At 47.1% G+C, this 26610-nt stretch overlaps 1 protein-coding gene across 6 annotated transcripts in view; it reads right to left on the bottom strand.

Annotated features, from left to right (window-relative positions):
* The window catches only part of MAPK15 (mitogen-activated protein kinase 15), a 157220-nt gene that overhangs the window by 117648 nt on the left and 12962 nt on the right, over nt 1-26610 (bottom strand). Inside the window, exons 2-5 of one of the 6 annotated variants that reach the window (XM_069221164.1) lie at nt 17063-17351; nt 14291-14389; nt 2007-2036; nt 643-780 (exon numbers count right to left, since the gene is read on the bottom strand). In XM_069221164.1, coding sequence (XP_069077265.1) covers nt 643-754 — 112 coding nt within the window. In that variant the 5' untranslated portion in view covers nt 755-780; nt 2007-2036; nt 14291-14389; nt 17063-17351. Of the gene's footprint in view, nt 1-642; nt 781-2006; nt 2037-14290; nt 14400-17062; nt 17413-26610 lie in introns of those variants that run through there. The other 5 variants (XM_069221162.1, XM_069221165.1, XM_069221163.1 and 2 more) reach the window with 5 other exon arrangements.

The raw sequence follows: 26610 nt of genomic DNA, 5'->3' as shown, positions 1-26610 counted from the left end.
TGCAAAACCACTTATAGTGAAGGTCAAAACCTACCACACCACCATCTCAGTGTCTATAAACCATCTAAAAAGTAGCCATAAATATTAATTAAGTATTGCTGCTTACATCGCTACCAAGTGATCATCATATACTAGTAGTAATATTTCTGTCGGCCGGTGCCAGCTGCCATCAACACATTCACCCAACATGAGCTTTCAAAGCAAAGATATTTCTCTCTTAAGTTATACCTGTGGCAGCCTTAACCATCTGCATTACTCTAACCTCATTATTTCTCCAACTGCTTAAAACATTTCTACTACTTCTGTTCACCTTCCACCCCTTCCACTCATGCTCCATATACACACACTATGGGTAACAACCTTTAGCTACAGTCTAACATCTTACATCAGGGCTTTAATTACATATTCTGAATTATTGTGCTTCATACAGGTTCTTTCAATTGGAAATGAAGCTAAAAAAAAATAATAATAAATTAATGAAATCCCAGCACCAACAATTAGAATTTCGGTGACTGTTTCATGAATATTTGTTGCAAATCGAGCACAGACGCATCCGACTAATGTTTACTCTTATGTAGGCGTCTTCTCTGAAAACCCATGACCTGGAGTACAGTGAGCATCAGGAAGAAAGTCGTGCCTCACCCATGTACTCAAAGACCAGGTAGATGTCCTTATCATTCTGCGCCCGGATGACATTCAGCAATTTGATGATATTTTGATGTTCGCCAAATTCCTGGGGAGGAAACAAATCCATGGGTGGTTACCCCTCTTTTGACACACCTTCAGACAAAACAGAGAGCCTCATCTCAGCACCGCATTTAGATTAGCTAAACACATTACTAATCAAGTGATTAAGATAAAGCAGTAACAAAAATAATAGGGAGTGACTGCAAACGTAAAATCATGTATTACTTTTGGACTACATAAAGCATGCCAGCAGAGGAAAATGTTAAAGTTGTATTACAAATCGCTTTACTCAAACTAAATATTTGGACAGAGCAGAGAATCATTAATGGGCGATACCATTAAATTGAACTGTATGGGACTGTGACTTCAAAATGACTTGTGATGTTAATCTGCAGCAACGGAAAATTAATTTAAAAAAATTAAAACTATAGTTTTACTTTCCAAATGTTTACAGATTTTGTTTTTTTCTAACAGTATTTTAGAGTAATTCGTATTGCCTACAATTTATTTTACTGTGCTTCTTTTTAACTATACATAAATAGAGGTAGAGTCACTTCCACGTCTTCGCTTTGGATGAAGAATTAGCAAGTGAGACATATGTGCCAATATACAACAGTAGCAGCAATAAAACAGTCCGAAGAAAGTCATAGTCATCTCAAACTGCGAATGTGGAATCATGGATTGGGATGCAGCTACGACAATCTGCCACAGCTCAGTTCCAAATGAAACATCACATCAGGCAAATGTGCAAATGGTCATATTATGGTCCTTATGCAAATCCAAAGCTAGGTGCAAACAGGGGTTTGCACATAATCACTGATAAGATGTTGTGCGCAATTAACACAACCCATGCTGTTTGTCCACAAAATGTTTTTCGTATACATTCCAGCAAAATGTCTGTGGACAGTTGCCAGTTAGGACCCCCATAAATGAGTGGGTCAAGTGGTCTATACAGGGTTACGCCTTTAACAGAAAACCAAAGTGCTGAAAGAACATCAATGGCAAGAGAGAATCAGGATGAACCAGAACAGAGCTCACAAGAGAGGAGGTGACCATACAGCAGATGTGAAATGGAGGCAGAGTACAGAAGGAATACCATAGCTATGTAGAGAACACATGGTGCATGGGAATAAGAGGGGAAGTTGGCAATGCCTAGCTGATGACATGAGACAGATGGAAGCCGAATAAAGTCATGGAGAAGTTCAGGATGAAGCGGGGCCATCTACTGAGGCTACTATAACAAGAGATGGACATGGGAGAGTGCAAATGGTACATACGCAAAGCAAAACAAAGATGTGGCAAGCCTGATAGCGACTTACCTGCAGAAACATGATTTCACGGAACGTTCTCTAGAACAAAACAAATGCAGAAAATAAATAAAACAGAAACTCAAAACAAATATGTTTAAAACAAAATCAGAAAGTGGGTGTAACATGGTTCCTCTCCAAGGAAAACAGACTACAGTAGAACATGTAACAAATCCATCAAGCACAGAATGTATATCTTGGTGCCTCTGAAAAATTAATAATCTCTATACATGTAGTGTACTCTGTAGGAAAGTCGCTCTTTTTGGCATGGTTACCTCCACATTTTGCCTTTTATCAGTGTGCATAGACTGTTTTCACTGGGATCCTGCTAACCAGGACCCCAGTGAGTGTGAGCTCTCCTCAATGTGGTTGCTTTGGTACCCTTTACACTACACAACTGGCATACTGGTGTACTCCTGCAAGTACCTAGTATATGCGTAGGTACCCAGGGCATTGGTACACCAGGGGTCCCCCATATATTATGATACCCTTGGGAGCACAGGCACACTGTGTCTGCAGGCCTGTCATTGCAGCCTGCATGAAAAGGTGCATGCACCCTTTTACTGCTGGTCACTGCACCAGGTCACTCTAAGTCACCCCTGTGGTAGGTTCTTTCAGACCAAAGAGTAGGGTGCAGGTCACTGTGTGTGAGGGCACCCCTGCAGAAGCAAAGGTGCCCCTACGTACTCCAGTTCCAATGCACTGAACTTCGTAAATGCGAGGAAACCATTTTACCCATGTACTGGCCACAGGTCACTTACTACCTGTGGTTCAGCTACATAATGGTAACTAAACATGTCCGAATCATACCCCAATACTAATGCCGGTATTAGTGGCATGATTCCAGTGACCCCCCCCCGATAGGTGGTCACCCTGCAGAGTGACCAAGCCCTCTGTTAGGGCTTTTTAGGTACTCCGTTGCAGATGGGTCCCCAGATTCGGCGTGCAAGACTCCACCAGGACTCCTCTGCATTGACCTCTTCTGCTCCTGGACACGGGAACAGCTGCTGGACTTCACAGGAACCAAACAAGCCTGTAACTCCCGAGACTACCTTGCCTTGCAACATTGTTTCTCCGGCTCCTTCCAACAATTGTAACATTTCCACCTGTGCATCTTCGGGTGGTCAGTAAGACTTCAGCTCCACAAAGAAGGAATCTCCCTTGGGGTCAAAGAGTCACTCCCCAGCATCCTCAGGCACCTAAGACAACGACATCCGACTGCTGGGGTCTGCTCTCCACTGGAACTGCGTGGATCCGCCAACACAGGTGGTGGTTCTCAGTCGTCCTCTCTGCCTTCTGTCCATCTTGGGAGACAGTGAGCCCCTTCCTCTCCTTGCAGGGCAGAATCCATGTGCACCTCGACTCTTGCAGCAACCAAGGCTCATTGACTCCTGCTCCGAGGGATCTTCAAGCAGCCTGGCCACCAGGACTTCATCCTTGCAAGGACAGTTCCCTCTCTGCTTCTCCAGCGACGTGGGGCTCTTCTCCAGGTGTGCTGACTGGGAGTCACTGCAGCTTACTGTGCCTGCTGCCAGTGGGTTGCCTGTGGGGGTTACAACTGCTTCTGCTGGCTCTCCCAACTGATGAGGGTCGGCCTGGACTCCCCTCCAAGGGTCGAGTCCCCCTTTGCTTGTCCTCTTCATCTCTGTAAATCCTCTTCTGTCCAGATTTGCACTTGCCAAGGCTTGTTGGTGGTCCTCCTGACCACTGACCCGACTGTGACCCAGCGACTGGCGTGGTACAGCTTCTGCATAACTTCAGGGACTCCTCTGCAGCTCCCGGGCTCTGTAGCTAACCTTCATCTTCCACAGTCGTCCCGGATCTTCTTCCACAGAAGGATGGGTAGTGGCTTCTGCCCCACCTCGACACTCGTGTGTGGACAGGACTCTGTCCCCTTCTTTTGCAGGCCCTCTTCTTCCAGAAGAATGAGTTACTTACCTTCGGTAACGACTTTTCTGGTGGATACATTAGCTACCTGTGGATTCCTCACCTAATGAACACTCCCATTGCGCCAGCATTCGACGGAAATCTTCTTCCTAGCTTCTGCACGTCGACGAGGACGTCACAATTGCCCACATGACGCCGTCTGACGTCATTCAGGCAATAAGAGGTCCTCGCCGACGTGCCGACGTCAGTACCAACATTTTTTACCTGCCTGAGAATAATAGGCCATTGAGATAAATGAACAAATAGCAATATTTAATGAAATTCCAAATAAATGCATCATTCTAAGAACTTAATTCTTCTTCTTTTTTTTTTTTTTTAAACAAGTTAATGAATATACAAACAATTATATATACATATGAACATATATACAGAATATGTACAAGTCCTCAAAACCAAGAGGAGCACACTCAAGAACTACTTGGTTAGACCAGACAGGCAACGGGGAGGCGGGTGGGACCATGAGAAATCCACAGGTAGCTAATGTATCCACCAGAAAAGTCGTTACCGAAGGTAAGTAACTCGTTCTTCTGATGGATACAACTACCTGTGGATTCCTCACCTAATGAATAGAGTCCCAAAGCAGTACCGCACTCGGTGGTGGGTGCCTGAATGGTCAAACCAAGAAATCCTGCAGCACTGACCGTGCAAAATGGCCATCCCTTCTGACCTCAGAGTCCAAGCAGTAATGCTTCGCAAAAGTGTGAAGGGATGACCAAGTTGCGGCCTTGCAGATGTCAACCACAGGAACACCCCTAGCCAAGGCCGAAGAGGCTGACTTAGCTCTGGTGGAATGAGCTCTTATACCATCAGGGGGTTCTTTCTTTGCTAAAGAGTAACACATTTTAATGCAAAGTACAACCCACCTGGAGAGTGTGCTCTTGTGGACTGCCTTTCCTCTCCTCTTTCCCACGTACCCGATGAAGAGCTGATCCTCCAGCCTGAAATCCTTCGTTCTATCTATATAAAAGCTTAGCGCTCTCCTTGGATCTAAGCGATGAAGTCTCTCTTCTTCCTTTGAAGGATGAGGCGGAGGATAAAATGTGGAAAGAGTAATCGTCTGGGCCATATGAAAGGGTGAAACAACCTTCGGTAGGAAAGCAGCCTTGGTCCTCAACACCACCTTATCCCCATAAAAAGATGTATAAGGGGGTTTTACAGATAGAGCTTGCAACTCACTCACTCTCCTTGCAGAAGTAATTGCAACCAGAAAAACCGTCTTTAGGACCAATAATCTTATGGGGCAAGAATGCATAGGCTCAAAAGGGGACCCCATAAGAAAAGTTAGAACCAAGTTTAAATCCCACTGAGGCACAATGAAAGGAGTAGGAGGGAATTTATTAACAAGACCTTTCAAGAATCTAAGTACTATAGGGGATTTGAATAAAGAAGGCTGGTCTGGAAGACAAAGAAAGGCTGATAGGGCAGACAAGTATCCCTTAACCGTAGCCACTGCACAACCCCTCTGTGCCAGAGACAATGCGAAAGATAAAATATCTGATAAGTGAGCATGTAAGGGATCAATTTGCCTCTCTCCACACCAAACCACAAATTTAGACCACCTATTAGCGTAGATAGATTTAGTGGAGTGTCGCCTGGCCGCTAAGATAACATCCACTACATCAGGCGGGAGAGAGAAAGAACTCATGTTGCCCCGTTCAATCTCCAGGCATGAAGGTGCAGGCTCTGGAGGTGGGGGTGTAAAACCTGCCCCTGAGACTGCGAGAGGAGGTCTGCCCTGAGAGGGAGACGGAGCGGAGGGCACAGTGAGAGTTGGAGAAGGTCCGTGTACCATACCCTCCTCGGCCAATCCGGAGCTATTAAGATAACTTGGGCCCGGTCTTGGCGAATTTTCCTCAATACACGAGTGTGAGAAAACAGGGCTGATTGCAGAGGCCCCCTAACTTTTTGCCCCCATTTTCCACTTTTTGATGGTGTTTTACTGACTCTGATGGTGCCCTGGGTACTGCTAACCAGTCCCAGGGCCTGTGCTCTGTGTAAAATGGATATGCAAATTAGGCTAATTATAATTGGCTAAGTTAACCTACCTATAAGTCCCTAGTATATGGTAGGGCATGTAGGTTTAGGGACCACAGCATAGGTAGTGCACCCATAGGTGCACTGCTGAGGTGCCCAGTGTCATTTTAAAGGCAGGCCTGCCTTGCTGGCTGCTTTTAAGTTAAAGTTACATGCAAATTCGACTTTGGAATTAAAAGTAGTTCCAAAGTCTTAAACTACCTTATTTGTACATATAAGTCACCCCTAAGGTGTGCCCTATGTGCCCCTAGGGCTGGGTGCCATGTAACCATAAGCAGGGACTTTATAAAAATAGTTTTATAGGCCCTGGTGAGATAAAAACAGCCAAATTTGCTTTTCCCTCATTGTAGTAAATGGCCTTCATAGGCTAGAATGGGGAGACTTTATTTTAATTTTTAAAGTCTCCTTAAATGATGCATACCAAGAGTTTGGAATCAAATTAATTGTTGTAATAAGTCCCACAACTTCCAGTTGTTGGATTTAATATAACTTGTTCAGGTAAAGAGTTTTAAAATTTACCTGAAAAGTTGCCAATTTCAGCCCTGCATTGTTTTTGCTGCTGTGCTCTGATGGCCAGCCTGAGCAGCTTGGCCAAGCTGCCTTGATGAGGTGTGAAGTGGCCTGGCTTCACACAAAGGAATGTGCCTGTGGGAAGGAATATCCCCTCAGCAGATGGTGAGGCAGGAAGGGGGAGGGCTGCCAAACTGGTCTTCAAAGGCAGAGAAGGACATTTGGAGCAACCAGCAACACCCGCACATCATGCAACCCCAGACAACTAGGTGCCCCCTTGATTAGATTAGGAGAGGGCAGGAGAGGGGTGTGTTTATGATTTTTAGCCACACCAGTGGGTGGGCTCAGCCAGATGTAACCTCCAAAAATCAGATTCAGCCATGATGGATTTTTAGAGAATGTTGCCTCCTGGGATGGATTTTTGCCACACTTCCCAGGAAGTGGTCATCACCGGGGGAAGGACCCTGCACCTGATTGGAGAACCAGGACCCCCCTGCTTTTCACCCAGGAGCAAGGATAAAACTGGCAGACCTGCACCCACACCTCAGTTCCCTACCACATCCAACAAGGAAGAACTACAGAAGAAGAAGGACTGCCCTGCTAGACCCCTGGCCTGCACCTGGAACCTGCACTCAGAAGGACTGCACCAGCTGCACACCTGGGCTTCACCACAAGAAGGACTTTGTCTGGCTTCAACTGGTTCAAGGAGGGACTCCCTGTTTGCTACAGGTGAAAAATTGCTAACCAGAGTCCCCTGCACCAACTCCTGAAGAAAGCGGCCAGCTGACCACTGTCCAGTGGCCAAAAAGGAGTTTGCGCCACGTGCATTCTGGGAGTTGTAGTCCGCACTCCCCAAGGACCATCTCAGAACTTCTGGACCCTTGGGGTGAGCTGTGGACCCCAAAAGAACCTTAACAGGACATCTGGGAGAAGCCCCAGAAGTTTGGAGAAGTTTGGACAACTTTTGTAAAAAAGCTCCATAGAGGGACCGACCCGCCGCGGCAACTCTAGCCGGCTTGCCTCAACCGCGACCCGGCCTGATTTGCTGGTTCGTCCCGGTAAAGAAAATCTCAGAAAAAGAGACTAAGTCCGAAGGTAAAAAGTTGACCGGGACCTCCCAGCCAGCGTATCCGAGAAGGGCTCCATGGACGTCGGATCAAGATCCAGGTTTACCCCGGTCGAAGGATTTTCACCTCGAAAAAACCACTAAGTCCGAAGGTAAAAATCTCCACCGAGGATTCCAGCATTGCGTATCCGGAGAAGGGCTCCAGGAGGTCGGATTGGACTGGCAGGTTCGTCCCGCTGAAGAAAATTTTCGGAAAAAAGACTAAGTGTGAAGGTAACATTTTAACCGAGGCCTCCCGCGGCCTGTAGCCGAGCAGGGCTCCATCGCGGTCGGCCTGAAACTTTGACTTTGCCCCGGGCGAGGTGCAACCAGATGACCCGATTGGCGCTTTTTGTTTCTAGGCGCTAAAAAAAAAAAAATTCTTTAAAAATTCATATCTCCGGTTCCCCTTATCTGATTTTATTCGTTTTGGTGTCATTTTAAAGATAAAAATATAATCTATTTTTATAAATTGGTTTTGGATTTTTAAACTGTTTCCTGTGTTTTATTTAATTACTGTTTTGTGATATTTGAATGCTTTACACACTGTCTCCTAAGTTAAGCCTTGACGCTCGTTGCCAAGCTACCAAGGGTTGAGCTGGGGTTAATTCACTGAGACCTAACTGGACCTTAGTGGAGGTTAGTGGCCTATTGCTAAGTGTAGGTACCTACCTGCCCTTACCAATAACCCATTTTCCAACAACGAGGAATCAAGGGTATGGGGGGAAACGCGTAAAGCAACTGGTCGCACCAGGTCATCTGAAACGCGTCCCCCAATGCTCCTTGTCCCGGATACTGGAGGCTGCAGAATAACGGGCAGTGCGAGTTCTCCCGAGTGGCAAACAGATCTATCCGAGGAAACCCCCACATCTGGAAGATTAGACGGACTTGATCCGGATGGAGACGCCACTCGTGATCGGCCGAGAAACAGCAACTGAGACTGTCCGCACGTACGTTCAAGACTCCGGCCAGATGATTTGCTACCAAGCAAATCTGATGGTCCTTTGCCCAGGACCATAGCCGAAGAGCTTCTCTGCAGAGAAGGTACGACCCTACACCTCCCTGTTTGTTTATATACCACATCGCGGTAGTATTGTCCGTCAGGACCTGAACTGACTGACCGCGAAGGGATCGGAGGAAGGCCTTGAGAGCCAGACGTACAGCCCGTAACTCCAACAGATTTATATGAAACATCTATTCTACTGGAGACCAAAGACCCTTGATCTCCAGGTCCCCCAGATGAGCTCCCCACCCTAGAGTGGAAGCATCCGTTATTACCGTGGCCACAGGCAGAGCTTGCGAGAACGGCCTTCCTCGGGTAAGATTGCCGTCCGCAATCCACCATTTCAAATCCGTGGCAGCATCTCTGGAGATTCTCACCGAAACTTGGAAATCTCCTTTGTGTTGAGACCACTGCTTTCGGAGGCACCACTGAAGAGCCCTCATGTGCCAGCGAGCGTGAGTGACTAACAGTATGCAAGAAGCAAACAGGCCGAGCAGGCAGGCGTAGGACCTTGAGGACCGGAATAACCGCTCCACTTCGAAACATTGGAACCAATGCCTGAATGTCCTGAATCCGCTGAAGCGGAGGAAAGGCTCGATTCAATGTTGTATCCAGTACTGCCCCTATGAACAGGAGGCGCTGAGAGGACTCTAGGTGAGATTTGGGCAGGTTCACCGAAAAACCCAGGTCGAACAACAACTGAGTAGTCGACTGAAGGTGATGCAACACGAGCTCCGGAGACTTGGCTTTGATCAACCAGTCGTCCAGATAAGGAAATACTGCTATCCCCTTCCTTCTGAGCTCCGCTGCAACCACCGACATCACCTTCGTGAAGACTCGAGGTGCTGAAGTAAGACCAAACGGGAGGACTGCAAACTGATAGTGCTGCGACCCCACCACAAACCGGAGATACTTCCTGTGCGACTTGAGTATCGGGATATGAAAGTAAGCATCCTGCAAGTCGACAGACACCATCCAATCTCCATTGTTCAGCGCCAAACGTACCTGAGCTAGGGTCAGCATCTTGAACTTTTCCTGTTTGAGAAACCAATTCAAGATCCTCAGGTCCAGGATTGGCCTCAACCGACCATCCTTCTTGGGAATCAGGAAGTATCTCGAGTAACAACCCTGACCCCTTTCCTGCTCTGGAACCAACTCCACCGCGCCCTTTGAAAGGAGGACTTGAACCTCCTGTTCTAGCAACAGGAGGTGTTCTTCTGAACAATAGGAAGGACGTGGTGGGATGGGGGGCGGAAACTCCCAAAAGGGTAGGGTATAGCCTTTTCTCACAATGCTGGTAACCCAGGAGTCTGATGTTATGACCTCCCACTTGTGGAGAAAATTCAGTAACCTCCCCCCTACAGGAGTGGAGTGAGAAGGAATTGGCGGAAGCCTAAGGCTGCTTCCCATGCTGCACCCCTCCAGAGGATGAGGAAGAGGCAGAGTGCTGCTGAGTGGCTCCCCTGGTACGGACCCTACCCCTCCCTCTGAAAGATCTATAGGAGAGAGCAGAGGTGGGTTGCTGGAATTTTTCTCGAAAGGAGGAGGAGGAATCACGACCAAATCCTCAAAACCTCCTAAAAAATCTGGAGGAAGCAGAAGAAGTGGCTTGCAAGCCCAACGACTTGGCAGTGGCCCTACTCTCCTTGAACCTTTCTAAGGCTGAATCTGCCTTGGCGCCGAAAAGCTTGTCACCATCAAAAGGAAGGTCCAAGAGGGTCGATTGCACATCAGAGGAAAAACCAGAGCTACGAAGCCAGGCCTGCCTCCTCGTAGCCACAGCAGTGCCCATTGCTCTAGCAACCGAGTCAGATGTATCCAACCCAGATTGAATAACCTGGGTTGCTGCTGCCTGAGCATCAGAGACCAGGCTTAATAATTCTTGAGGAACCTCTGTGTGCGTCGATTTAATCTCGTCCATCAGGGCGTAAATGTATCTCCCTAAGATGCATGTAGCATTGGTGGACTTCAAAGCCATGCTACATGACGAGAAAACCTTCTTCAATGACATGTCTATCTTTTTAGAGTCTCTATCCGAGGGCACAGCTGGAAAGGACCCAGGAGCAGATTGAGCTGAGCACGAAGCCTGAACCACCAGGCTTTCAGGTGTTGGATGCCTGGAAAGAAAGCCTGGATCAGCCGGTGTAACCCGATACCTCCGAGCCACAGATCTATTCACGGCCGAAGAAGACACCGGCTTCTTCCAGACTTCCATAATGGGGTCCAGTAGTGCCTCACTGAAAGGCAAAAGTGGCTCTGCAGATGTAGAGGCAGGATGCAACACTTCCGTCAAGATATTAGGCTTGGTCTCAGTCACTGGCAAAGGGAGGTCTAGAAAGTCAGCCGCCTTTCTAATGACTGAATGAAAAGAGGCTGCCTCCTCTGTGTACTCCCCAGGTGATGACAAGTCCCATTCAGGAGAGGTGTCCAGGCCACTAGCAGTGTCCAAGCCATGGAGAGCCTCACAAGAGTCCTCAATCTCCCCTTTCTCCAAAGCTTGTCTCCGGTATTCCTGTTCTTCAAGGAGGCGAAGAGCAAGCCTCCTCGAATGCAGTCTCTCCTCTATCCTCGCCGTCGACATGGCGTCAGCGGACATCGAAGCCTGACGCCGATCTTCGGATCCGTCAGACGCCGGGTCTAAAGGCACCATGGTTTTCTTCGGCACCGAACGTGGAGCAGGACGGAGCGAAGACTGTTCCGGAGTCGGAGAAGGTCGAGTCGGCGTCGCTGGCTGAGACGCCGAAGCCGCAGGAGCCGAAGCCGCAGGGGCCGAAGCCGCAGGGGCCGAAGCCGCAGGGGCCGATACCGGCGCCGAGCCCACGTTTCCCAGGGGAAGAAAGGGCATAAAGGGTGCCGGTCGAAGTGGAGCCGGAGCACCCATGTTAAAGGCCAAAGGGTCTGAAGGACCAGCCGGTCCACCACCTGGAGCCATCTGTTGGAAGATGGAGAACATCGCATTCAAGAATGCGGTACTATCAGCTCCAGGGGCCGGGAAAGCCGGGTACTGAGGTGCCTGGTTCGAAGGCGACATCGACGCCGGTCTCGACGTCTGCATAGACGGAGAAAACACCTGAGGCTGTGGAACCTCAAACACTGAAGGAGGATTAACCAATGACATGGGCGAAGTCGGTGAAGCCGGAGAAGGTAACGGCGTCGTCGGCTGGGGAGAGACAGTGGGACTAACTTCCCAAGTCTTCCGACGGCGAGTCGAAGGTGACCTCGATCGAGACCTCTCCCTGCTTGACTGGCGCAGAGATTCTCGACGGCGCCGGGAGTCCTGATGACGCCGATGTGACTTCGGTGACGACGACTTTCGGTGACGTCTTTTCTCCTTCTTCTTTGATTTTGCAAGAAAAAGTTTGGCCTCACGTTCTTTCAGGGCCTTCGGATTCATGTGTTGACAAGAATCGCACTTGTCAACATTGTGGTCGGAACTCAGACACCACAAACAGTCAGAATGTGGGTTCGTTACCGACATTTTGCCTCCACACTCTCGGCAGGGCTTGAATCCTGACTTTCTTTGCGACATTGTAATGTCTCAAAGTAAAAATAGCCAAAAACACACTAACTGTCGAACAGCAACAGTAGCTCCCTTGAAGATTACCGTTTCGAATGGCACGGAAAAAAGGGAACTGACGTCGGCGAGGACCTCTTAATGCCTGAATGACGTCAGACGGCGTCGGGTGGGCAATTGTGACGTCCACGTCGACGTGCAGAAGCTAGGAAGAAGATTTCCGTCGAATGCTGGCGCAATGGGAGTATTCATTAGGTGAGGAATCCACAGGTAGTTGTATCCATCAGAATCCACTGTTGGGTTCTACTTTACTGTTCCTTTTCTTGCAAAGTTCCTTTTTCAAGTCCCCTTGTTAGTCTATGGGAAGACGAAGTAACTTACCTCTGCTCTCCTGGTTGCTGGGGGTCATCAAGGTAATCACCTCTTGGGGTCCCAAGTTCTCCCAGCTCCCTTCTAACTACTCCACATCCCTGAGCGGGGACCTAATTTTGCATTCCACTGTTTGGCATATGGTACAGGCTGGGAGCAGGAATAGCAGCTGCACATCGCCCTCGCAGGTCCACTCTAGAAACGGGGACCCAGAATAAGCAAGTGCAGAGTTTGCAGGCCCAAGTAGTCCAGATCCAGAAACACTAGAAAAAAATAGAATGTACTAGAGCGGTAGCTCCTACTCTCCTTGGATACTGCTCCCGGCACTCATAATTAGGGCCAAAGTGGGCACCAGCTGCAACTGCTGCACATGCACCATTTGAAGATATATTGTGGAGCAATGTAGAAGTCAATTGACGTGATGTTCGGGAGGACAGAGAGAGAAGTCACTCATCTCGTCACAGAGAACCAAGACTGGCTACTGGGGTTCAGGAATCACCATTAAGGAACATGTGTTCTGTTTTGGTAGGTTTAGCTGTAAGCAGAAGCCAGAGGTCTAGGCTTCAGTGAACTAGAGATAGATTTTACCCACTGGGTGCTGTTGGCTGATGATGTTTTGAAACCAAGCTCTATGTCACCGTCATATCAGGTGATGGTAATATGCAGATTTACGAGTAGAGTATCCACCGTTTCCATCTAGAGCATGAAGATTACTGGTTACAGGGCGGCGCCTTCACGGACGCTGCGGGTGGCGAGAAGTGGAAAGAACCGTAATATCTCTATGTCGATGAACAGCTTGTTGTGTGTCTTTCCATGGAAAGGAACCACTTGAGGACTGTGTGATCCAAGCTGGTTTGTGGTGTTAAGCCACAAGAAGGATCTGATGTTCCGTTGGGAATATTAGGCACCGGTTTCCTATGTGCGTGATTCGGAGAGTGCTAACAAGCACCTAGTTGGGGTTGTTTTCATACTGCAGCAAAAGAAAGCTGAACTGACAACAGGACAGCCCGTCCTAGAGGTAACAGCCTATGGAAGCCAGCTCTTGGACAAAGCAGGCTTGAAGGGTCACCCAATCTCTTCCTATGCTGATGAGCTATTCAATTATCTACCTCTGTTTAAGAGTTGGAAAGTTAAAGCTCTTTATGGAAAAGCAGCAGCAGTGAGATACCTGCAGCAAAGATCACAGATTCTCACAGGGGCCTTCATTGAACAGAGGAAGCCCACACAGCATCGCTGGACCAAATGCATACTGGAGTTCATGATCTCATACCCGTGATATGGACTTGGCTGAAGAGCTCCTACGCTTTTCATCACTGGGGGTCAAAGGGAAGAGGAAGGCATTAAAGGGTAGAGCAGAAAGTACTGGAGAACGTATTAAAGGTGACCCACCGAAATGAGTACTAGGGTAGAATTAAAATGTTAAATGCTCCGATTTATCATTGACTACGTTTGTTATAGGTCAGGATTCCTGAAATTATTGTAAAGGGACAATCCCAGAGTACAGCATGAGAATTAGGATATGCACATGTAATGCCATGTCAATAGGATGCTTACACTGAAATGTTATGACGTCACTGATCTCTCAAGTTTTAAAATGCACCTGATGCTAGAAAATCATTGTAAATACATTCTACCCACCACCATCATTTGTATATACAGAACCTTGTGCAACACAACCTTCTCCAATCTCACAGAGGCTCATGGCATGATGCCACAAATGCAGACATGTGCATGCACACATACATTTTCTTTCTGCAGTCATCTCTCCCACAACAACAATCTAATTCGTCAACAAACAGAATTTTTCTCCTCACCTGCGCATCGGTCCGGTTCCTGAAAGCATCAAATATTTTCTTAACAGCTACGATTTCTCCAGTCCTCCGGTCAACTGCCTTCCAAACAATGCCATAGGCCTGGAAACAACTCAAAAGCAAACTTTCATTTAAATGTGACTGACAGAGCAATCATGAGTAAATTCAACTTCGCTTTGTTTGGGAGCACGCTCAGGTGTGTTATTCGCAGGGTAATATCTACGACTAAAATTAAAGAACCCAGGTGCTAAGGGCATTTACATTGCTGGATGGAGGAGCCAATCTCTTGTGTTGCCTCCATGACTTCTGTGGTCAGACCCTTGTGCCAATATCTGCATATAATCTTCACCGAGTTCAAGGGCCCCTTGCAAAGATGAGAGAGCCAACATACAGTCCTTGCCAATACAAGACTATGTGCTTAATGTACATTTATATTATTTACTGCTCCAGAAAGCTTGCGGCATGTCAGTAGCAGAAACAGATTGGTAAAACACAAATATATGTAATGCATGTTATCACAGAGTACAAAGCAGTGTGCTGGAACCAAAGGCCTAGCATAGATGTACAAAGCTACAGAGGAGTGACTGTTAATGAGGGGATTGTCTCAGACCGGACAGTGATTCAGGATCAAGCTCAACAGAGTATGGTCTGGTGGTCTTGGAGACTGAAACGTGCTAGGAATATTTCTAGTTAGAGAAGGAGGGCTTCCAGTGTAATACCATGACCTCATACATGATCACTCTTGTTTACAGAGGAAAGTGTTAGCTTTTTGAGCTCCAAAGAAGAATGTCGTGAGATGGAAGAGGTTAAGACACCCCATCTTAAACTGGGGATTCTACCGGGTAGTTCCAAAGAAAAGACTGGGGGAAATGCATGGCTTAAAGACTAGCAGAAGACTGAGATGAGGAGGTCAGCACCAATGTGGATAACCCATTGTAAACAACTAAAGCACTTCATACACTGTAAGAGGAAGACAGAAAGGAGGCAGGGTGCATGTGAGTGTGTCCACACATGCGCATACACACTCCAACACACACCTCAGTGCAGGCCACCATCTGTCCAGCACCCAACACCGGATCACAAGTAGTCAAGTCTAAATCTGCATTTGAAGGAAAGGCAGACAGGGCCTAGACACACCGAGAAGAGACTAAGGAATAAACGTCCTTGAAGACTTTTCATCCCACAGCTTTCCAACTCAAGCTGAATTTTTAAATATTCTTGCCACTTGTCAACAGAGTGCCAGCAAAATTCTACTTTCCCAGGTTGTCTTCATGGAGGAGAAAGACAGCCTGGCCTGGCTCCACCATAGCAAGCCATTTAGTGGCATGTTTTCGACTCATTCAGATTGTGGATGCTGTATTCTGCTTAAAAGTTCTTGTCTACGCATTTCTGTTGCATATGGTGAATAATTCTTTGACAATTAAAACAACAGCACCACAGAGCCAATATGTCAGTCTGTTCCATGGACACAAAGCTAGTGGGAGTTTAAACATCACAAGTGAGAAATGAAAGATTACCAAAGTATATTTGTAGATCGAAGGAAAGATTTAACATGGTACATATTAAACATTCCTGTGAGATAATGCCAGATTCTTAATGTGTGATATGAGAGCAAGAACCTAGCAAAAGGGCAGCATAGCACTGTTCAGGGTCAAAGACAAGCACAAAGTCAACATGTGACAGGGGAGTTAGCTAGTTGTGGACTGTTAAATCAACTGAAATGTAATGTTTAAAGAGGTGTCTTCACCTCTTAAATTAGAGCAGTGCTGGGCAATACTGATTGATACAGAGACGTTGCTGAAGATCCTGGGTGTATAGGTGGAAAACGTCTGCTGTCTTTTTATTACACTTAGTCTGCATGGAGTCCTGGGAGTGGGTGTGCCAAGAGCCACCAAAGATGGAGTCCCAGTCTGCAAGATAAGCAGGAATGCTGCTTTTGACTGTTTCTAAAGGATGCAGCTGGATTAAAGATGGTGCAGATCAGCAAAGAGAACCAACAGAGCTCCACTACTAAAGGAGTGATGTGATCATATTTCTTCTGGGCCTGGATGGATGTGCAGGTGCATGTAGGATGCCTCAAAAGGGTTGCCAGTGTGGAGTTTGGAAAGTCACGGAGAAGGGTGGTCATACCACACAAGTGATCAAGTATGAGGGCTTGGCCAGCAGTTATGAAGTCAATTTCTGGAAGAAAGATCTGACCTTTCCACCCAATAGGCAGTCCCATCCAATGAGAATAAACCACCACCATCAACAGAAGCACTTATCAGCAAGAGGCCATGTGGATGGCAAACCTTGCGCTATACGAAAACAGTATTACACTGAAGAAGTAGCATCTATTAGTTGTTTATTTATTCACTTATTTATATCTAAAACTAGCTTCAAGGAGCACTGGATACGTATTGTGAAGTGTATAGCCTCGGTGAATAGAAATGACAATGTGCAGTGATGCTTGATTATGGCATGCTGTGAAGTGCCTAGATAGGACTGATGGTAATGTTTAGATGCAGTATATTGAAGTGCTAACATAGACTTAGTGAATAGAAGTGGCAATGTGAAGTGTTGCTTGGGTATATTGTTGTGAAGTGCCAGGATATCTGTAGTAAACATAGGTGACAATGTATGCTGATAATGAGATATGGAATATGGAAAGCAAATACGTCTTATTAAAAATAAGTGACCATGTGTGGTGATGCTTTGATATGATATACTGTGGAGAGGGAAATGTGTGGAGATCTATTTGTATTGTAATTAATCATGAAACCAGGCTGTACTCACCCCCTTTCCAAGCCGCTTCTTGATCTCGTACTTCTGGGAGATATGCTCTTCCACCTCTGGGACACTCATCCTTAGGGTCACTCAATGCAGTGAGAGGACTGCAGAAGACAAGAGTCTCTAAAGCAGCTCCCGCTTTCTGGGTGGATTCTCAGCACGCTGACATCTCACCGAACTTGCACTTCTTTAGAGGCTGGCCATTGCTTATCTCTGCAAGCCTGGTTCAGTCTTCACACAGCTTCCATCACCTCCCTCTGAAGGCCAGCGACTGGATCAAGTCTGCATCGCAGGGCTAGGAGATGAAACAATCTTTACTGGAGCACAGCTGGTTACATAGAGTAATGCACGGTCTGCTAGGAAATGAAAGCAAAAATAAATGATTGCAAAAAGAGACTACCTTGCCGACAACATCCACACCTCTAGCAGCTTCCATCCAAACACCTGGCTGCACACCAACCACAAGTCTCAACATGACGTCCAGAAAGGAGGGACAAAAAACCAAGGCTCCTACATCCGTGTTTCCAGACTAAAAGACTAACCTCGCATACAGCTCAGGTTTTTCAATTCTTAAAAACAATTCAAGCACAAATAAAAAAAAAACACCTTGTTTGAAACTAACAAAACCACTGCAATTCACCAGCTATACTTATCTCAAGTAACTGTAACTCACAGCCTGGAGTAACAATAGCTCGCGCCTCCGCCATGCATTGTTAGCATCAATAATGCCATTTAAGATGTTGCAGTGATTTTATCAATAATATCATAGAACATGTCGCGAGTGACGTAATATGCAGGGTCATAAGAAGTGCAGACAATGTTCAATAAAAGTCTTTCTTTTTATAAAATTTTTCTCAAAAGAATCAACATGTCTTATGAGTCTTTCTGTTCACTTTTTTTTAAACCACAAATGCAACCAAAGAACCAAACACAAGGGGGCCCTAAATCCCACATGAAGAGAATGCAGCTCCCGCTTGAAGTGCTTTAAAAATATGGAATGCTCTCCTGGGGTTGTGAATTCAATGACCCAGGAGACTTACTGTGTAGTTTTTAATGTTGCTGGGGGCTACTGCACTCTCTGCAGCCCCTCACAACATTAAGAAAATGCTTGATGATGCCCCTGCCCCTTCTAGGGACCCCACCAAGTTCCAGAAATAAGAACTGCAAGGATCTAATTTAATATCACCTTTATTTTTATTTTGTAAAGTTTTGTGAGTGCCCCAGTGCCCACCTGGGACACCCACACATTTTTTTCAATGTTGGGGGCTGTGGGGGAGCCCTAAAGCCCCGGCGAGTTCACCACTGCAACCATACCAGTACCGGTGGCCGTGGGAGACAGCAATATTATTCTAAGCAGGTGCTGCAGTGCCCTGCAAGGGCACTCACAATGCACACTTTGTTGGAGCTGTTGGGAGGGGGGGGGGGCCCCAAGACCCCGCAGCCTTAGATGCTCCTCAGTCAGCAGCTATTGTGGTGCTGGCAGGAGCCGCTTCATTCTCCTTTGCTCCCACAAAGATGTGGTTTCTGCCAGGGAGAGTGCAGGCAGTGTATGCTCGCACTCTCCCACGCAGAAAACAGAGGTGTCCCAGGGGATGGGATCTCTGGAACACTGTTTATATCTGACCCAGGGGATGGGATCCCCAGAGCCAATCTGCAGCACATTGAGGGGGCTGCATGCTTTTAAGAATACAGCAGGCATCATTAGATGGGATCCCCAGGGCCATAATCGGCTCAGGGAGGGGGGGCTTCATTCCCTCCTCTTTAACAAAATGCCACAGAGGATGTGGCCCCCAGGGCTGAAATCAGCTCAGGGAGAGGTGACCACATCCCCTCCCCTTAAAAAAAAAAAAAAAAAAAAAACACTGGGCCCTGGGGGATGGGGTCCCTTGTGGAACTGGGCTTGGAGAGGATTGCTCTGCCCCCCTGGTACCAGCCCAGTCCGGAAGTTTTTTTTTTTATTTTATTTTTTTTAAATGGATGCCATTGGATTTATTTGTCACAATTCCATGGGAGAACTGTAGGTTCGCTGTAAAAACATTGATTCTTACTTTTAGGCTCAAGGGAGAGTCACTCCTGCCCACCCCCCCACACCCTCAAGCCCTGTCAAGGGCTAGGGGTGCAGAGTATCCATACCATGCCTCTTTATATTGTTTTTTAAAACCTTTCCAGGTCAGGGGCAAAGTCCCCTAGAGGTGTGATAGCTGCCAAAGTATTTCTATCCTTGCTGTTGGCAGCCAATCACAGTGCTCACTCTTGCAAAGCCATCACTCTGCGGGACCAAGGTGGCCAAAGGAAAAAAAAAAGCTCTTTCAGCCAATTAAATAATTGTATTTATTTTACATGATCGCAGGACTCCTGTAAGAGTCCTGCGAACCTAACCGCCCATAACAGAAAGCACGTTTTCTGGACCAAGGTCTACCTTTCTGCCAAATTTGGTGTAATTCGTTTCAGCTATTTTCACTGTTTCATTTTCCTATGGAAAAATGAATGGGAAAATTGCATTTTAGAACTCCGATCACCCCAAAACATTCCAGGAAAGAGCTGAGGTTGTTGAACTTTGATTTTGGAAAACTTTGTGAAGATTCGTCAAACTGCACCACTCACATAGGAACTAGGTCCTAACTATAGTGTTATATATATTTCACTGAAAAAACAAAGGTTACAGGGACGTTATAAATAGAAAATAGAATTTAAAAAAACCTTAATAATTAACTAAAAACCAAAGGTTACAGGGATATTATAGCTAGGTTCAGATTTTACATGTGCAAAACCAAATAAATAAATACATTTACCCATTATAATTAGCTCAAGAAACTAGAACTTGTGCCTTAAGGTAAGTATAACTCCCGTCCCCGTCATGCCACGAAGCACCCACCAGGCCTATTTCGGTCCCAGGGGGTCCCATCACCTGGGGCCCAGCCAATTATTGAAAGGGGAGGAGGGCAGCATGGCCCCCATTGCCAGACCGATTTTGGCCCTGGGGACCCCAACACCCAGGGCTTGGCCAATTAGTTCAATGTACAAGAAGAAACCCCGCCCAGGATGGATTTCGGCCCCTGAGACCCCATCACCTGGACCCTGGCCACTTGTTCCTGGGTGCTTTGTGACCCAGCCGGGGTCCCTGTATTCCTAGCCTGCCCCTTAGATATCTATAGTTCTTTTTTCTTTAATATTTCAAAAAAACTAATTTCGTACCACGGTTTCTGCTGTAGTCATGTTCAAAATACCTATGAGCAATTGCATGGGGAAAATGCGTTTTAGAACTCCCCTCTATTTCTTGGCACCCGCTTGACAAATCCCTAAAACTTTCAAGACAGCAGATGAAGTAATTAGTGTACAAGTTTTTAAAATTTTGTGAAAATTCATCAAAGGGCACCAAAGATATTGGCAAAACGAAAATGATTTGTTTAAGGGAATTAGGTACTAATTCTAACTACCTACTTGTGACCGCCAGTTGGTAAAATTATACTTATAATCAATAAATATAGTCATCAATTTGTGCAGATATATCTCATTCTTAGTATATCATCCATCAAAGACTAAAAAACTCCCTATCTCTCACCCTCTCCCTCTCTCTTTCAATCTATTTCTCCCACTCACACACCCACTCAGATGCTTACACACACATTTACATTCCCAATTAGACACTCACGCACCCAGTCACAGACCCACTCAGACTCTTGTGCACCCACTCACAGCCCGTCAGACCCTCACACACCAACTCACAGACCCACTAAGATAGTTACGCACCCACTCACACATCCACTCACAGACATATTCACAGCCTCATGCACCCACTCACAAGCCCACGCATACTCTGATGCACTCACTAAAACACTGATGTACACATTCTCACACCCAGACAGACATTCTCACACTCACTCTCACCCCCAGATACAACCTCTCACAACTGTAGAGGTGTAGAGGCAGTGGCCAACTCCTGCGCAGACGGTCAAAGGGCTGTGCACAGCATAGGGTTGGGTGGTTGGCCGCAGGGTCTGGCTGCAGGCCAGGTCTTGCGGGCAACCCCCACTGTGCACAGGTGAAGGGCTTACATGGTGCAAAGTTTCGTACTTATAGAGGGTTGGCCTCAGAGCCTGGCTGCAGGCCAGGCCTTGTGGCCGACTGCCGCTGCGCACGGCCAAAGGCCATGCACAGCGGTGGTTGGATTAACATATAGTTATGAAAATTACTACACTTTAAAAAAAATAAAAAATAAAAAAAACATGGAAATTCACCGAAAAAAACAAAAGGTTACAGGGATGTTATAGTTAGGAAATAGAATTTTTTTTAAAAACCATAGAAATTCACTTAAAAAAACAAAGGTTATGGCTAGACTCACATTTTAAACGTACAAAACCATAGAAATTCACCAGTTATAATTAGAGTTACCTCGAGTAACTATAACTTGTGCATTACGGTAACTATAACTCGTACTCTTGCCATAAACTGCTTATTTGCAGAAAAACTTTTGATGACAAAACTGTGCATGGCAGGGGCGCGAGTTATAGTTACCTATGGGCATGCGTTATAGTTACTTGAGGTAACTAACTATAACTGGTGAATTTCTATGGTTTTGTATATTAAAATGTGAGCCTGACTACAAAGTCCCTATAATCTTTGGTATTTTAAGTGAATTTCTATGTTTTTTAAAAATTCTATTTCCTAACTATAACGTCCCTGTAAAAATAAAATTCCCAGTGATTATATATTTGCATACTCACCAAAGCTTCTACTCGGATATGAAGAGGACCATAGACTGGGCCAACTTGGCTATTGCAACCATCTAGTGATGGACCCCATTACTTGCTTGGAGGATCAGACCTTTTATTCATGATCTGTCTAGCACCAAACAGTATTTTGTCAAAGACCTAGGCAATGATTCTTACACTTTCAAATTACTCAGTTGGAACTTCAACCTTCTAGTCATCATAGGGATTGTAGGAGAACCACTGTCTCCCTAGTTTCATTGCTTTTATGTGAATCCCTTTACAGCCCATTGTAGAGCTTGGCAGACAAGATCTCGGTCTCATATATGGTGGAGTACCCTGTCCAGCTAACTCTCATTTCTCCCATCCAATTTAGAGTCTAGTGAACCATCAGCTTTCTGTTGGTGATGCCCCCTTTAAAAGTCGATGGAAAGCTTATTCTGACGGCCTCTTGGAGCTCTGCCCACTCTGCTCCGGGATGATTACATTTTGAAAATGTTGATGCTCTTTTTTGGTGGAAAATCTGGAGGAGATTAACAGAAAAAGAAAAAACTCCCTGGTGGAAGGCAATTCGGTATTTTGTTTTTTTTTCAAAATAAAATTCCTACCACGGGAGGCAGTCCGTCCATCGAACCTTTGGTACCTTCAGAGGAACTGCTGGGACAGTGGTTCCTCTGAAGGCACGGAAGTCACCTCCAGGTGAGTGGTAATCTCTACATTTTGGCGAGTGTCAGTCTGTCAGTGGGGTGGATATAATATTCTCTACCACCTTGATGGATGGTGGGCTGCCTGACAAACCTTAAATCAGGCCTTTAATCTTGTTTTTTTTTTTGTTTCCAGGCACTGTGAACCCCTAAAATGTTCCCAGTAAATGTTCCCTGGCTTCAAAACATTGCTGGTTTTAGTTCTTCCTAACTAGCATAGTTAACTTTTAACATATAGTCACATTCATGTAGAAATGGAAATGTCACCAGCAGCATAAGTGATTTAAAAAGCATGATTTCAGGCCCGCCAGTGCACCATTTAACTTCTGTGAGCAAAGTTGAAAGCATCTCAAGTGGAACATTTCTGATGAGTCCAACGGGCTAAATTTGGCATTAGCTAAGTCGCCTGTAAGTAGTGCCTTGAAACCAATAGGTCCTAGGTATGAAATGCACAGTGTTCAAGCATGCATAATACTTAGGTTTGCGCGCCCATGGATTTAAAAGACACAAATTCTCTCTTTCATTACTGCACGTTGTGCTTGGACTGTTCTACGAAAAGGGCCATTTCTGACCAGGCCCTCCTTTTAACAAAAGCAATAACTAACTCTTCAGTATAGTATGAAATATATTTTTTCAGAGAGAATAGGCCTTGCTTGTAGCAGCAAGGCAGTTGGTTTGCTAGTTTTCTTGTTATACGTACAAGTGTGAGACGAGAACGAAAAAGAGCATCGAGCATCACAAGACCCACACCTTGGGCTCACACCGTTGGCAGGTGGTAGGGATTCTTAGTTAAGGAGACCTTTGACCAGATAACCTTTTCACACTCCATACAGGATCCACCACATCCTTGATCACACGGCATAGTCCCTTGGAGCCATTACCACCACATCCTTGATCACCCGGCATAGTCCCTGGGAGCCATTACCACCACATCCTTGATCACCCAGCATAGTCCCTTGGAGCCATTACCACCACATCCTTGATCACCCGGCATAGTCCCTGGGAGCCATTACCACCACATCCTTGATCACCCAGCATAGTCCCTTGGAGCCATTACCACCACACCCTTGATCACCCGGCATAGTCCCTTGGAGCCATTACCACCACACCCTTGATCACCCGGCATAGTCCCTTGGAGCCATTACCACCACACCCTTGATCACCCGGCATAGTCCCTTGGAGCCATTACCACCACACCCTTGATCACCCAGCATAGTCCCTTGGAGCCATTACACCACATCCTTGATTACCCAGCATAGTCCCTTGGAGCCATTACACCACATCCTTGATCACCCTGCATAGTCCCTTGGAGCTATTACCACCACATCCTTGATTACCCAGCATAGTCCCTTGAAGCCATTACCACCACATCCTTGATCACCCTGCACAGTCCCCTGGAGCCATTACCACCACACCCTTTATCACAGTGCCTTGTACCCATTACCACCACATCCTTGATCACCCTGCATAGTCCCTGGGAGCCATTACCACCACATCCTTGATCACCCTGCATAGTCCCTGGGAGCCATTACCACCACACCCATGATCACCCTGCACAGTCCCTTGGAGCCATTACCACCACATCCTTGATCACCCAGCATAGTCCCTGGGAGCCATTACCACCACATCCTTGATCACCCTGCACAGTCCCCTGGAGCCATTACCACCACACCCTTTATCACAGTGCCTCGTACCCATTACCACCACATCCTTGATCACCCAGCATAGTCCCTGGGAGCCATTACCACCACATTCTTGATCACCCTGCACAGCCCCTGGAGCCATTACCACCACACCCTTGATCACCCTGCATAGTCCCTTGGAGCCATTACCACCACATCCTTGATCACCCCGCACAGTCCCTTGTAGCCATTACCACCACAACCTTGATCACCCCGCACAGTCCCTTGTAGCCATTACCACCACATCCTTGATCACCCTGCATAGTCCCTGGGAGCCATTACCACCACATCCTTGATCACCCTGCATAGTCCCTGGGAGCCATAACCACCACATCCTTGATGACCCTGCACAGCCCCTGGAGCCATTACCACCACACCCTTGATCACCCTGCACAGTCCCTTGTAGCCATTACCACCACATCCTTGATCACCCCGCACAGTCCCTTGTACCCATTACCGCCACATTCTTGATCACCCCGCATAGTCCCTTGGAGCCATTACCACCACCTCCTTGATCACCCTGCTTAGTCCCTAGGAGCCCTTACCACCACATTCTTGAACACCCCGCATAAGCCCTTGGAGCCATTACCACCACATCCTTGATCACCCTGCACAGTCCCTTGTAGCCATTACCACCACATCCTTGATCACCCTGCATAGTCCCTTGTGGCCCTTACCACCACATGCTTGATCACCCTGCATAGTCCCTTGGAGCCATTACCACCACATCCTTGATCACCCTGCGTAGTCCCTGGGAGCCATTACCACCACATCCTTGATCACCCTGCATAGTCCCTTGGAGCCATTACCACCACATCCTTGATCACCCTGCATAGTCCCTTGGAGCCATTACCACCACATGCTTGATCACCCTGCAAAGTCCCTTGTAGCCATTACCACCACATGCTTGATCACCCTGCACAGTCCCTTGTGGCCATTACCACCACATCTTTGATCACCCTGCGTAGTCCCTTGTAGCCATTACCACCACATCCTTGATCACCCTGCACAGTCCCTTGTAGCCATTACCACCACATCCTTGATCACCCTGCGTAGCCCCTTGTAGCCATTACCACCACATCCTCGATCACCCCGCATAAGCCCTTGTAGCCATTACCACCACATCCTCAATCACCCTGCACACTCCCTTGTAGCCATTACCACCACATCCTCGATCACCCCGCATAAGCCCTTGTAGCCATTACCACCACATCCTCAATCACCCTACACAGTCCCTTGGAGCCATTACCACCACATCCTTGATCACCCTGCACAGTCCCTTGTAGGCATTACCACCACATCTTTGATCACCCTGCGTAGTCCCTTGTTGCCAGTACCAGAACATCCTTGATCACCCTGCATAGTCCTGGGAGCCATTACCACCACATTCTCGATCACCTTGCATAAGCCCTTGGAGCCATTACCACCACATCCTCGATCACCCTGCACACTCCCTTGTAGCCATTACCACCACATCCTCGATCACCCCGCATAAGCCCTTGTAGCCATTACCACCACATCCGCGATCACCCTACACAGTCCCTTGGAGCCATTACCATCCATATCCTTGATCACCCTGCGTAGTCCCTTGTACCCATTACCACCACATCCTTGATCAGCCTGCGTAGTCCCTTGCAGCCATTACCAGAACATCCTCGATCACCCCGCATAAGCCCTTGGAGCCATTACCACCACATCCTTGATCACGCTGCACAGTCCCTTGTAGCCATTACCACCACATCTTTGATCACCCTGCGTAGTCCCTTGTTGCCAGTACCAGAACATCCTTGATCACCCTGCATAGTCCTGGGAGCCATTACCACCACATTCTCGATCACCTTGCATAAGCCCTTGGAGCCATTACCACCACATCCTCGATCACCCTGCACACTCCCTTGTAGCCATTACCACCACATCCTCGATCACCCCGCATAAGCCCTTGTAGCCATTACCACCACATCCGCGATCACCCTACACAGTCCCTTGGAGCCATTACCATCCATATCCTTGATCACCCTGCGTAGTCCCTTGTACCCATTACCACCACATCCTTGATCAGCCTGCGTAGTCCCTTGCAGCCATTACCAGAACATCCTCGATCACCCCGCATAAGCCCTTGGAGCCATTACCACCACATCCTTGATCACCCTGCACAGTCCCTTGTAGCCATTACCACCACATCTTTGATCACCCTGCGTAGTCCCTTGTTGCCATTACCAGAACATCCTTGATGGCCCTGCATAGTCCTGGGAGCCATTACCACCACATTCTCGATCACCTCGCATAAGCCCTTGGAGCCATTACCACCACATCCTCGATCACCCCACACAGTCCCTTAGAGCCATTACCATCCACATCCTTGATCACCCTGCACAGTCCCTTGTAGCCATTACCACCACATCTTTGATCATCCTGCGTAGTCCCTTGTTGCCATTACCAGAACATCCTTGATCACCCTG

The sequence above is a fragment of the Pleurodeles waltl genome, chromosome 2_2 (genome assembly GCF_031143425.1).
Source record: "Pleurodeles waltl isolate 20211129_DDA chromosome 2_2, aPleWal1.hap1.20221129, whole genome shotgun sequence".
Lineage (NCBI taxonomy): Eukaryota > Metazoa > Chordata > Amphibia > Caudata > Salamandridae > Pleurodeles > Pleurodeles waltl.
Note: the sequence above shows the minus strand (reverse complement) of the source record. Positions and strands in the feature narration are given on the sequence as shown.